The following is a 12,833-nucleotide window of genomic DNA, read 5'->3' as shown; positions in this document are numbered from 1 at the left end:
GTTGAGTGACTTGATGTGCTCACTGAGAGTTTATCTACAATTCCTCTGTCAGTCTGCCCTACTGTGTTATCTTACATGTTGCCGTGATACTGGAAGTTTTGCCAGTGGTATTTCAAATACTGGTAAGGTCACTTAAGGTGAACAGGGTTCAGTGGAGCTACTAGATTAAGAATGACTTGGTGATCTACTTGTAAAAAAAACTGGTCCATGAACCTTTATAAATAGACCATTTATATCGTGATGGAACAGGAGCCCCTCCAGGTGGAAAGTCCTTGAACTACAACTGGAAAAGAACTGTCTCCTCAAATAAAGCCAACATGAACGACATGGATTGTTTTCAGGACCTTTGTTTGCTGATGTGACAATATTCAAAATGAGAATGATCCATGGCAAACACACGTTTATCATCAGGATGTGAATGTGGGTCAGAAAATGGGAAGTTATTAAAAATGACATGCAATATTTGAAGATTGCTATCCAAGACAGTGGTGAGCTGCAATAGACTGGTATGGTCTATTGTAAACTAGGGAAGCCTGTGATTTACTGTGCTCAAAGGGACAAATTCAATGGGGTGGCATTAGACTTACAGGCACAAAGAGTGACCTAGGATGAACCTGAAGTGCAACATTGTCAGTAAAAGGATGCAATCGAGATGTCTAGAAGGAAGACCAATTACTGTGATTATTATACAAATTTACACACCAACTACGAATACCAAGATCAAGAAATGGAAGAAGCTTTTACCAACGTCTGCAGTCTGAAATTGATCAAACTTACAATCGAGAAGTAATGATAAGTAGTAGTAATTGGAATGCAAGCACGGGAAACAAAGAAAAAAGACCACAGAAAATATGTCCTCGGTGACAGAAACAACATCAGAAATCACCTGACAGAATTTTTCATGACTAGCAGCGTATTCATTGCTAATATTTTTTCCAATACTATAAACTTTGCTGGCTGAAAGTAAAGAGGATTTTAGACACTTATGAACGAAGAACAAGACTACAGCCTCCAGTATGAATTGCACCTCAATGTAAAGAAAACAAAAATCCTCACAACTGAACCAATAAACAGTATCATGATGAGTGGAGAAAAGATTTAAATTGCCAAAGATTTCATATTACTAGAATTACAATTGATTGCAATCAACATCCATGGAAACAGTAGTCAAGCGATCAAATAGTTTGCTTTAGGCAAATATATATTCAAAGACCACATTAAAGTGCTGAACAGCAAAGGTATCATTTGAGGACTAAAATGTGCCTCTCCCAACCAATCGTATTTTCAACTGCTTTAACTTTGTGCAAAAGGTGAACGATGAATAAGGAAGAGAAAAGGATAATTTATTACCTGGAATTATGGTGTGGTGAAAAACATTGACTATATATAGCAAGTATTACCAGAAGAAAGAACTAATATGACTTAGAAGTAGAGCTAGCATGGTTCTCTGAAGTAAGAATGGCAGGACTTCGGAGTGTTATGTACTTTGAACATATTTTTTAGGAAGAAGCAGTCTCTGAAGAAGGACAACGTGCTTGGAAGTGCAGAGTCAGGGAAAAAAAAGAAACCCTCAACTAGCTGGATTAACACAGTAGCTACAACAATGGGCCCCAATACAGCAACAATTGTGAAGATGGTACAGAACAGGGCAATTTTTTATTGGGTTATGCATAAGGTCACTCTGAGTCGAAACCGTTATGACCACACCTAACAATAACGTAAGTATACTAATGGCCTGCATCAATACAATTATATCTTTTTAAAAGAGAGACGATGACCCTATTTCTTTAAAGGTTGTTCACATTCCATCTGTCATATTTTGCCTTTCAGTAACAAAGTTCCAAAGTGATAAATTATATAGCAAATGAAGGATAACAACAGAGCTTGCAAAAGTTCATCTGGATAAAACAAGATAGAAAAGATACATATCCCTTTCTTGAAATATTTGGAGAACTGTCATTTGGAAGAGGCTTACGCTTATCCTACCTGACCCCAAAGGTGTAAGATCCCATTGGCCTGGCTAGCTACTCCTCGTCCTTCAGAATAATCACTTCTCTGGGGTGTCCCCTGACCTCTGGATTGTGAATTCTAGGCCAATTACTTAGCACTCAACTTTTCCAATTCTGTTTCTAAATGAATTGTTTGCCATTTTTTGTCCCCGCTGCACTATACATTCCTAGACAGGGTAAAATAGACCATGCTCTGTTAGTTCATGCTATAACCCTTGAAGCTAAAACAGCTAGTGGATCTTAAAAGAAGGAGAGAAAAGCACACTTGAATTCAATGTGCAATTTTTAGTAGAGCCCTTCAGAGATTTGTGGGCTACCTAGGAAGTAGTCATTTTTCTTTTATGGGAGGCTCTCAGTCAGATTCAAACTGTCTGGGAGTGTAGTGGGAGTATTAGTGTGAGAATACGAGGTGGAGCTAAGGATTGCTCTTTTAAAAATGTGTTCTGTAAATCCTAATCCATAAACCTGGATGGAATGTTACTTAGAAATAATTTGTCTACTGTTAGTGAGTTCACAGAGTGAGTAGAATCCGATTAGGCACGGAAGCAAGAACACACTAGAGGAAAAAGGCTGACACCATTGGGAGGGTACCAAGGACCTGAGGAGCAGACACTGAAATGAGACCAGGGTCTTCCTCCAGAACTTTAAAAGATGGAAAGGCTCTCCTCCTGCCAATGTTCTGATAGGACTTCCTGCCTCTGAAACGGTTAGAAAATAAATTTCTGTTCTGTATATACAACTAATTAGTAGTATTTATATTACAGCAGCCTCAGTTAAGTTAGAAGATGTACAGCCAGAATGCTCCTGAGAAGCAAGGATCGTGGGACTTTGTCTCGTGTACTTTGGACATGTGATCAGACGAGACCAGTCCCTGGAAAGGATGTCATCCTTGGTCAAAGAAGGGCAGGGAAAAAGAGAAGGCCCTCCAGGACATGGATGACAGAGTGGCTTCAACAATGGCCTCAAGCAGGGGAGTGACTGTGAAGATGGTGCAAGATGTGGTGAAGTTTCATCAGAACCGATTTGATGCCACCTCACAAAACAACAACAACAACAACAAATCACTAAGACAAGTAAAGACTGCAATAGAGGACTGACGGTTTCTTTTCCAACGTGCCGACCTATGATCTGAATTCTGAATTATGCTTATTACACCAGAGGCTTTATTAAAATTCTGACTCATTTTGGAAATGGTTGGTAATACATTTCTACATCATTGTTTCTTTTCAAACACAAATTTCATTTGGTGTTTCTTCTAATCTTTCTATCTTCTCTCCCTTTTCCAGAATGCTGATTATTATTATTTCCATTTTGCTGTAGGATACATAAAGCGTCAAAAAAAACACAGTAGCAGACGGTAAGGTGAGGTCAGACTGAGAGATGAGAAACATATTTCTTAGCATCTTACCATCACCTGTGCCAAAAGTAAATGCAGATGTGATAAATGACACAAAGTCATTACCTCTCCATTTCCCTTTCTGCTGATTCGATTTTTACAAGAGTCCAGTTTTCCATGGAAACAGATCAGATTTACAGCAAATACAAAGATTGCATCTTTTATTTATAAGGCAAAAAAATCTACCCAAATACTTTTTGTTAAAATTGGTTTCCCTGTAGCACTGCCTTTCAGAGTATTATCCAAGTATTACATAACTTTTGCTTTTCCTTTGGGAACTAATGAGCAAAGACCTTGAGGGGTCATCCTCCAAGAACAGTCTCTGGACTTCCAATTGTGACTCGATTACTTGATTCGGTTTAATAACGAGGTTTTAGGAGGAAGCTGTGAAGTGTGTGAACGTGCTTGCTATCCTGCCTCTACTTCAAGGGGAATATCTTTTGTGAGAATACCTTCTATCCTCAGATCAACTTATAAAAATTAGCAAAATAATGTTAGGGATCAGCCATAACCAAAATGCAGATATATTTAGCATCCTAACACACTCATTGCAAAAGTTTTCCAAAAATTAACACCCATTGAGAAACGTTCGCAGAGATTAAGTAGGTAGTGCAGGAATCTGCAGTGACAACGGGTTTGCGACAAGCTGGAAGGTAAAACCTAGATCGGAGAGTGAAGTTGGGAGGGTGCCTGCCCATTTGGTATCCATTCCATGGGTGCTTGGAGGGAACACCCCCAGAGGGCTGGGCTCACTAGGATTCTTCTGAGTAAATATAAGCCTGATTGGAGGGTTTTTGAGCACTCATCGTGCTGTAGGAGTCTTAGCGGTATAGTGGTTATGCTTTGGGCTGGGATCCAAAAGGTCAGCAGTTCAAGGCCACCAGTTGCTCTACAGGAGAAAGGGGACATTTTCTACTCCTTTCTACAGTCTCAACAACTCACCAGGGCAGTTCTACCCTATCCTATAGGATAAATACAGGTCACTATGAGTCAGTGTGGGGTTGTTAACCACAAGTTCTTCAGATCAAACCCACCAGCCACTCCGTGGGAGAAAGATCACATTGTCTGCTCTAAATATAAGAAAGTCTAATGAACAGCTCTTCTGAGTGGCGCACTGGGGTCCAAGGAAACTGATGCTCAACTGCTAACCCAAAGGTCTTTGGTTTGAACTCACCAATCTCTCTGTGGGAGAAAGATTTGACTCAGGGATCATAGCATTGAGGTCCCATGGAGTCTTTCTAGGGTCACTAGGAGTCAAAAAAGACCAGAGTGCATGGATAACGCGATAATCAATGCTATCAAGTGCTAACCAGGAGGTTGATAGGAAGAAAATTGGGCAATCTATATCTGGAATATTAGCCCTTGAAAACTTTATGAAGTACAGTTCTATTTTTTTTACTTTGCATGTATGATTTTGCCATGACTTAAAAATGTATTCAGTGGTAACTCCCTCCACCACCCCTCGCGTCCCCATTTCGATGGAGAAGGTATTCCTAGGTGATGTAGTTAACGTGCTCAGCCACCAACCAAAAAGTTGGCAGCTCAGTCTACTTAAAGTGTTGGACTTGGAAGGAACCTTGGAAGATCTAGAAATCTACTTCTGAAAAATGGATCACAATTCCTTTTTGACACACATTAATGTTTCCGCAAGTCAGAATCAACTTAATAGCTGAGAGTTTTTTAAGACAGGTAATGTCTATGACCTTAATTAAATGCTGGTAGGGCTTTGTTTTGTTTAGCTTTTTTCCCCATAAAGATGAGGAAAGGATGGAAAAAAGGTATAAGAAGAATGAGAGTTAAACAATTTTCAAATGCTTTGTTTTGCACTTTCATGGTAAAATTTAAATATTAGAGAATAGATCTTTAATGTTTACTTAATTATGCAGGACATCATGCTGGGCTAATTAGAGGGTTTCTACTTAAAAAGAAGATTCTCAATGTGATAGATTCACATAGTGGCTACAAGGGGCTTAACTGTAGTAATCATGAGGATAGAGTAGGATCAAGCAGTGCTGTCTTCTGTTGTACACAGTATTGTTGTGAGTTGGAATCAACTCTACTGCACCTAATAATAATAATAAGTATATTCCAGAGAAGCTATAGTTAAAGCAGTCAGCTGCTAACTGGAAGGGTGGCTGTTCAAACCCACCAGGCACTCCATAGGAGAAAGATTTACAGCCTTGGAAGGCCAATAGGGTGGTTCTACTCTTTCCCATAGAGTCATTACAAGTCAGAATTCACCCAAGGGCAATGAATCTTTGCAAAATATATATAATTCCTGGTGGTACAGTGCTTAAGCCTACAGCTACTACCTCCAGGGGTGGTTCTACTCACAAGGCATATTTGTTTTGTTCTCTTTGGGATGCACAGTCCTATGCTTTCTATAGCTTCAAGCAAATTCAGCCAGAACATCTAGTCATTCCTGTTGAACTCCCAACATATCCCTAAGATAATCGTAGTGCTTATGGAAAAAAGTGCTAGTAAGCCTACACTAAGCAAAAATTATAAGGAAGTACCTACTCTTTAGAACAGTGATTTCCAAAATTGTGTTTACCAATCCCAGGAGGATCTTACTTAAATGCAGATTCCAATTCAATACGTTTGGGATGAAGCGTATCTAACGAGCTCTCAGCTAGTGTTGATACCACCACACTGACTAGGTGTCAGACAACAACATGATCATTTACCGTTGACGGGAACTCTGGTCTTTCAACCTTATCCTCACACCCCTCTATCCCAAGGACCCGCGTTCTTCTCTCTTTCACACGTGTGAGAAAAATTTAGGTTCAAAAATTTAAAAGAAAACAAAGCATTCTACAATTATGACATCTATTTGAACTACAATAAAATCTTTTAAATTATCTTCAAAGTTAAAAGCACAATTTTGTATGCATGCAGTGTAATTCGTGTGTGTCAAAAAGCATGTCTCTATCCTTGAGACAAGCTTTTAAAATGGGAGTTAATTTACATGTAAATCATGGTGAAAATGCACAGTGGCATATTTCTTTCCGTCAATGAATACTCACACCTGGGTAACTGACAATCAATGTGGGTAATGGATGCACAGAAGCACCTCACCATATTCTGCAGTTACTTGCTGAGGACGAATAAGTCATATTTTCCAGAGACCTGGTTTAGACGCTTAAGTTTCCAAACACATGTATTTTACCTATTTTCATTGATTTTTTAAAGAATTTATCTAACAAAGATACCTTATATACTCATGTAGAAGCCGAGTTTTTCAGCACATTTTTTATGCTGTTTTTGTGGTAAAATTAGGTGTCTTGGCTGATAGTCGGGTCGGCTTATACTCAAGTATATATAGTATGTTTGGCAGAACAAAACTACATTTAATCCATCTGAAATTATTGAGGGTTAATGATGATTCTGTGCTATGACATAACCCTGCTAAGGGACTACTGTGACCCAGATGGGATTGTACACTCACTCATAGACAGGAGTCTCCAAGTTGCTTAAGGTTTCTTGGTCAGTGCAGAGAAGTGTTTTCCCCCTTCTCTCCCTATCCCCTCACACCACTCTCCGGTGACCCTTCCCTCACAATTTCCAATCTGCTGCTTGAATGTTATCCTAATATTTCCCCCAATATTTTAGGAGAATCACTGAAACAAGTTCACTTCTCCTGCACTTTAGATGAAGGCGCTTGCTTTGGGGGCTGTGAGCCACTAGCGCACCTGAATGAAGGTTATAAGCCCAGTTTAGGTACGTCACCTGGGGAGATCCCTTTTGAAACGCTGCTTGATATGACCACTGCATACTCACTGAAACCAGTGTCCTTACAGTACTGGACCAAGTACTGTCCCATGACTTTCCGTAGATGATTGTATTCTTGGACATTGAGAAATTCCTGTTTGTTATGAGATGGTTCCATAATCTCCAAGGGTATATTAACAATTCCAACCATTCCTGCACCAAGTCTGGGGAATTAAATGCATGCATCATTAATTTTGTGAAATTCAGCTAAGAAAATAATAAAAGACAATTATGTTCTGATCATTTAAAATCAAATTCCCGAACATGAGCTCATTCATTGGGTCTAGGCCCATGTCAAACAAGATACAGGTAAATGCAACTTTATTTTATTGCATAAATGTATGGTCCTCCTAGGTAAGTTTGGTCTCATTATGTATAATTAAAAAATCATTACTGAATTGACGTGAGTCTTTCTTGATACCTACCACCTTCGGTTAGAGGAGGCCTTCCGATATTAAGTATCAGTAACAACAATTTGTTATAATAAAAAAACAGGATCCTTTTAATGACACTGATTTGAGTTATTTTCTTTGTCTTCATTTCATATGAAAACTTGGATTTGTGACCATTGCCCAGTTCCACAGGATGCTCCTGAATTCCACAAGGCAGCCAAAAGACAGCATTGCCCCAGAGGGTAATGAGTACCCATATTTGACCATTTGGTAATATGTAGAGATATAGATATATGCTTTCTTGTTTTTAGGGGTTTAGGGTGGTATTTTCCATTGCCTCAGATGCATGTAAAAGTTGGACATTAAATAAAGAAGACTGAAAAGTCACTGTGTCTGAATTGTGGTTCTGGAGAAAACTGTTGAACATACCATGAGCTGCTAAAGGGACAAACGATCTGTCTTGGAAGAAGTACGGCCAGAGTGCTCCTTAGAGGTCAGGATGGCGAGACGTCATCTTTCATACTTCGGACATATTATCAGGAGAGACCAGACACTGGGTGGGGGGAGGGGGGAGGATTCATGCTTGGCAAAGTGAAGGGGAATTGGAAACTAGGAAGACCTTCACGGAGATGGACTGGCACCATGGCCGAGCTCAGGCATGGGAGCCATAGTGAGGATGGCAAAGGACCAGGCAGGGTTCGGTTCTCTTGCACTCAGGATTGCAGTGGATTGGAGCCTGAACCATGGGGGCTAACAGCATGATGGGCACAGGGTGGCTGGCACTTGTAATTGCTGTATATATATTATAACATAATATGCTTTGGTTTTAAAATGTTTTTAAAATATTTCGTAGTTGTTGGGGACTCCTCATTGTCCCTGACATTGCACACAAAGCAACCCTGCCTCGCTTGTGGCAGTTGGTTGCCTCTCCTATGGGTGCTCAGCACTTTCCCCTCTCACCCTCCCTTCATTTGATGTGTCTGTCATTCTTTAAGGCGACGTTGGTCAACAAGAAGCCTGACTTAGCTTCCTCCAGTCCACTTAAGCTGTCTCTCCTAGTGTCCTTTTCACAACCGATGCTCGCCTCTAATGACAGCATCCATTTATTACAACCGAGCCTCGGATCCTGTTCTAGAAACTGGAGGTACAGCGATGAGCAACCAAGACTGGGTGTCCCTGCTTACAAAATTCCTCTTCCATTTGAGGGTGATAAATGGTGCTGGGAGTCAGCCAGTTCAAACCGGCTTGGCAGAATAGATAACAAATTTTTCCCCAATAGTTTTATTGCCTTTAAAGTCTCATATCATAGCACTCAATCGTTCAGTCACAATCAAGAAGAACTGTACAATCATTACTACAATCAGTTTGAGAATATTTTAGACACCTAATTTTTGGTTGAGTTCTGCGAACCAGTTGTTCAAACGGCACTGATTATGAGTGTTCTCTCTAAGGTGGCTGGGCCGCCGCCGGAAGTGAAAATCACAAGTTTACAGTCCGTACTCTTTTTTAACATTCGTCTAAGCAACAGGGTATTCTACGCACCAGTGGCAATGTTCATTCCTTTCAGAGGTATAAAAATTTAAGACAGAACTAAGCTTGTAATATTCATTTATTCGTTCATAAAACTCGTTATACTTCTGATGAAATACTACATTGCTATCCTATTGTGTTTGTGTGTCAGTGCACAAACATGTAATGGAAAGAGGAAAAGTGACAGACTACCAGAGAGTGACACACTGTCATTCATTTCGGCTTTGTGTTCTGCCCCAAATCCCCACCAAATATTATGAGTGAATTATGCAATTCCTGAACGTTTTCAAAGAGCTTAAGATATTCACAAAATTATTGCTGCAAGTTCAGCAGAAGGGAAATGGATTTTTCAAAAATGAACATAATATATTCAAAGGAGAAAAGTCTCTCGTTTCTAATATAGCAAACACGATGACTATTGTCTAATTGGCCTACCTCCTAAGGAATGGGACTCTACTCCTACAGTGAAGAGATGGTTAAAGATGAATCACACCGCTGATGATCAGATAAAACCAAAGAATATTCTAAGGGAGGACTTCAATCAAGAAGCAATATGGAACTATCTTAAATAACAGTTTTGTTGTCAGGTATTATTTAATAGTGTTTTCATTTATGTTTTAAAACCCTTCTATCTAGTTTTCTGTACCTTTTTATACTTATTTATACTTATAAATAATAATTATTTAAGTATTAACTGTTTAAAAATAACTGCCTTTTGGTATATTATTTTTTTATACTCAAAACGGTCATTAAGTCACTGAGCCTCTTGTTAAATTTTTTGATTCCCATCGATAGTGACAGGCATGAGGCTAGCAAACAGATGCGTGGACATGGTCACTTCAGGGAGTGAAAAGTAAGCAACATGAAGTAGATGCTGTAATCCCTGAAAGAATTTTGAATGGGGTGAGGGAAGGGGTCAATTTTATCTAGATAGTCTAAAAAGATTTCCTCTGGAAGGGACTTAAGAGCTGACTGCTGGGTAAAATGCTAGGGTCAAAGGTGAGAGCTTCGGAGACCAGAGGCAATGTCAAGTGCCAAGGCATAAAGATGGAAATGAGCTTAAAGATTCCAGGGAAGAAGGGATTAGGGCTAAAGGAGAGCTGGGCCCGAGGAGGTTGTACAGAGCACGGCAGAGGCCAGAGCACAGGAAAACCATAGCAAATAGTTTGAATCTAAATGTAATAGGATTTTAAGCAGAGGCATTCCCACTGGGGACTTAAAAGATCATTCTTGGTGCTATCAAATAATTTTTAAACTGATACCTAACTGTCCCTTCCACTGGGTGATATATGCCTAAGCAAATGGCACCAGATCTTTATCATATTGTCTAGAGTGCTTTGGTACCATTCCTGTCACATGATACTCTGAAACAGTGATGTCACCAAGGGACATAGGGGGTCCCCGCTGCACCAGGTGGCACTGTCAGAAGAACCTTTCATAAAAACTTATAGTTAATTAAAATAGGCCTAGAATTACTAACAACAGAGACATTTTTCACAATCTAATTGATATGTAGCAATGTATCTCTCAGACTAAAACTCGGCTAACGTCCTTTTTGAGCTTTCTAACGTGGTCGTGGGTTCTGGAGAAGGCGAATTTCAGGGTCGGTTGTTCCAACCCACCGGCCTCCCTGGGAGAAAGATGAAGCTGTTTTCTCGCAAGGATGTACAGCCTCAGAGATTCGGGGAGCAGTTACCCTTCTTCATGTGGGCCACGGTCAGTCGGAATGGACTTGATGGCCGTGGGGTTTTGAGTGCAATGTGCTCTAGTCAGAGCTATCCCCACCAGCCAATTGACAGTGATGCTTGGAATCAATCACATCGCTTACTGTTCACACATTGCAGATACACACTGCTGCTTTTAGTGGTGTGGGTGTGTTGACAGTCACTCATTTTGTCCAAATGTCTGGGTTTTTAACCCCCATATTGTGATGATTCCTATTCTTGAAGCTTTACCAATAGCTCTTTGGAGAATGAAGTAGTAATTAACAAAAAAAGAAAGAAAAATCAAAAGAGACTTCTACTTAGTTGCTAATAATGTTGCAACCAATAATGTGCTTCAGTATGGACTTTATAAACCCGCTGGTTGGTAGTAGTCATATAATCCAACAAATATTTCGCTTGAGCAATTTGTGATTATATTTACTACATATCAATCTCTAAGATTTATACCAAACATTACAAGGATTCTGTATGATCCACTACAGGAAGAATTCCATGGGGGTCAGGGATGGTACCATGTATTCTGTATGGTCTCATGGGGGCCGGGGCTGATATCTTATGGGGACCAGGGGTGGTCCCATGGGTGTTGGGAGTGATATCATGTATTCTGTATGTTCCCATAGCGGTCAGGGGTGATATCATGTATTCTGTATAGTCCCATGGAGGTTGGGGGTGATATCATGTATTCTGTATGGTCCCATGGGGGTCAGGGGTGATATCATGTATTCTGTATGGTCCCATGGGGGTCAGGGGTGATATCATGTATTCTGTATAGTCCCATGAATGTTGGAGGTGATATCATGTATTCTGTATGGTCCCATGGGGGTCAGGGGCGATATCATGTATTCTGTATAGTCCCATGAGTGTTGGAGGTGATATCATGTATTCTGTATGGTCCCATGGGGGTCAGGGGTGATATCATGTATTCTGTATAGTCCCATGAGTGTTGGAGGTGATATCATGTATTCTGTATGGTCCCATGGGGGTTAGGGGTGATATCATGTATTCTGTATGGTCCCATGGGGGTCAGGGGTGATATCATGTATTCTGTATGGTCCCATGGGAGTCGAGAGTGATATCATGTATTCTGTATGGTCCCATGGGGGTCAGGGGTGATATCATGTATTCTGTATGGTCCCATGGGGGTCAGGGGTGATATCATGTATTCTGTATGGTCCCATGGGGGTCAGGGGTGATATCATGTATTCTGTATGGTCCCATGGGGGTCAGGGGTGATATCATGTATTCTGTATAGTCCCATGAGTGTTGGAGGTGATATCATGTATTCTGTATGGTCCCATGGGGGTCAGGGGTGATATCATGTATTCTGTATAGTCCCATGAGTGTTGGAGGTGATATCATGTATTCTGTATGGTCCCATGGGGGTTAGGGGTGATATCATGTATTCTGTATAGTCCCATGGGGGTCGGGGGTGGGGTGATATCATGTATTCTGTATAATCCCATGAGTGTTGGAGGTGATATCATGTATTCTGTATGGTCCCATGGGGGTCGGGAGTGATATCATGTATTTTGTATAGTCCCATGGGGGTCAGAGGTGATATCATGTATTCTGTATGGTCCCATGGGGGTCAGGGGTGATATCATGTATTCTGTATAGTCCCATGAGTGTTGGAGGTGATATCATGTATTCTGTATGGTCCCATGGGGGTTAGGGGTGATATCATGTATTCTGTATAGTCCCATGGGGGTCGGGGGTGGGGTGATATCATGTATTCTGTATAATCCCATGAGTGTTGGAGGTGATATCATGTATTCTGTATGGTCCCATGGGGGTCGGGAGTGATATCATGTATTCTGTATGGTCCCATGGGGGTCAGGGGTGATATCATGTATTCTGTATGGTCCCATGGGGGTCAGGGGTGATATCATGTATTCTGTATGGTCCCATGGGGGTCAGGGGTGATATCATGTATTCTGTATGGTCCCATGGGGGTCAGGGGTGATATCATGTATTCTGTATAGTCCCATGAGTGTTGGAGGTGATATCATGT

General features: G+C 40.6%; 1 protein-coding gene across 1 annotated transcript in view; it reads right to left on the bottom strand.

Moving 5' to 3' along the window:
- Window positions 1–12,833, bottom strand: part of MORC1 (MORC family CW-type zinc finger 1) — a 224,168-nt gene that overhangs the window by 130,996 nt on the left and 80,339 nt on the right. The window contains exon 13 of the mRNA XM_075542961.1: window positions 7,186–7,340. Coding sequence (XP_075399076.1) covers window positions 7,186–7,340 — 155 coding nt within the window. The remainder of the gene's footprint in view (window positions 1–7,185; window positions 7,341–12,833) is intronic.

This window comes from Tenrec ecaudatus, chromosome 2 (genome assembly GCF_050624435.1).
Source record: "Tenrec ecaudatus isolate mTenEca1 chromosome 2, mTenEca1.hap1, whole genome shotgun sequence".
Classification (NCBI taxonomy): domain Eukaryota; kingdom Metazoa; phylum Chordata; class Mammalia; order Afrosoricida; family Tenrecidae; genus Tenrec; species Tenrec ecaudatus.
This window is presented reverse-complemented; position numbering and strand designations above follow the sequence as displayed.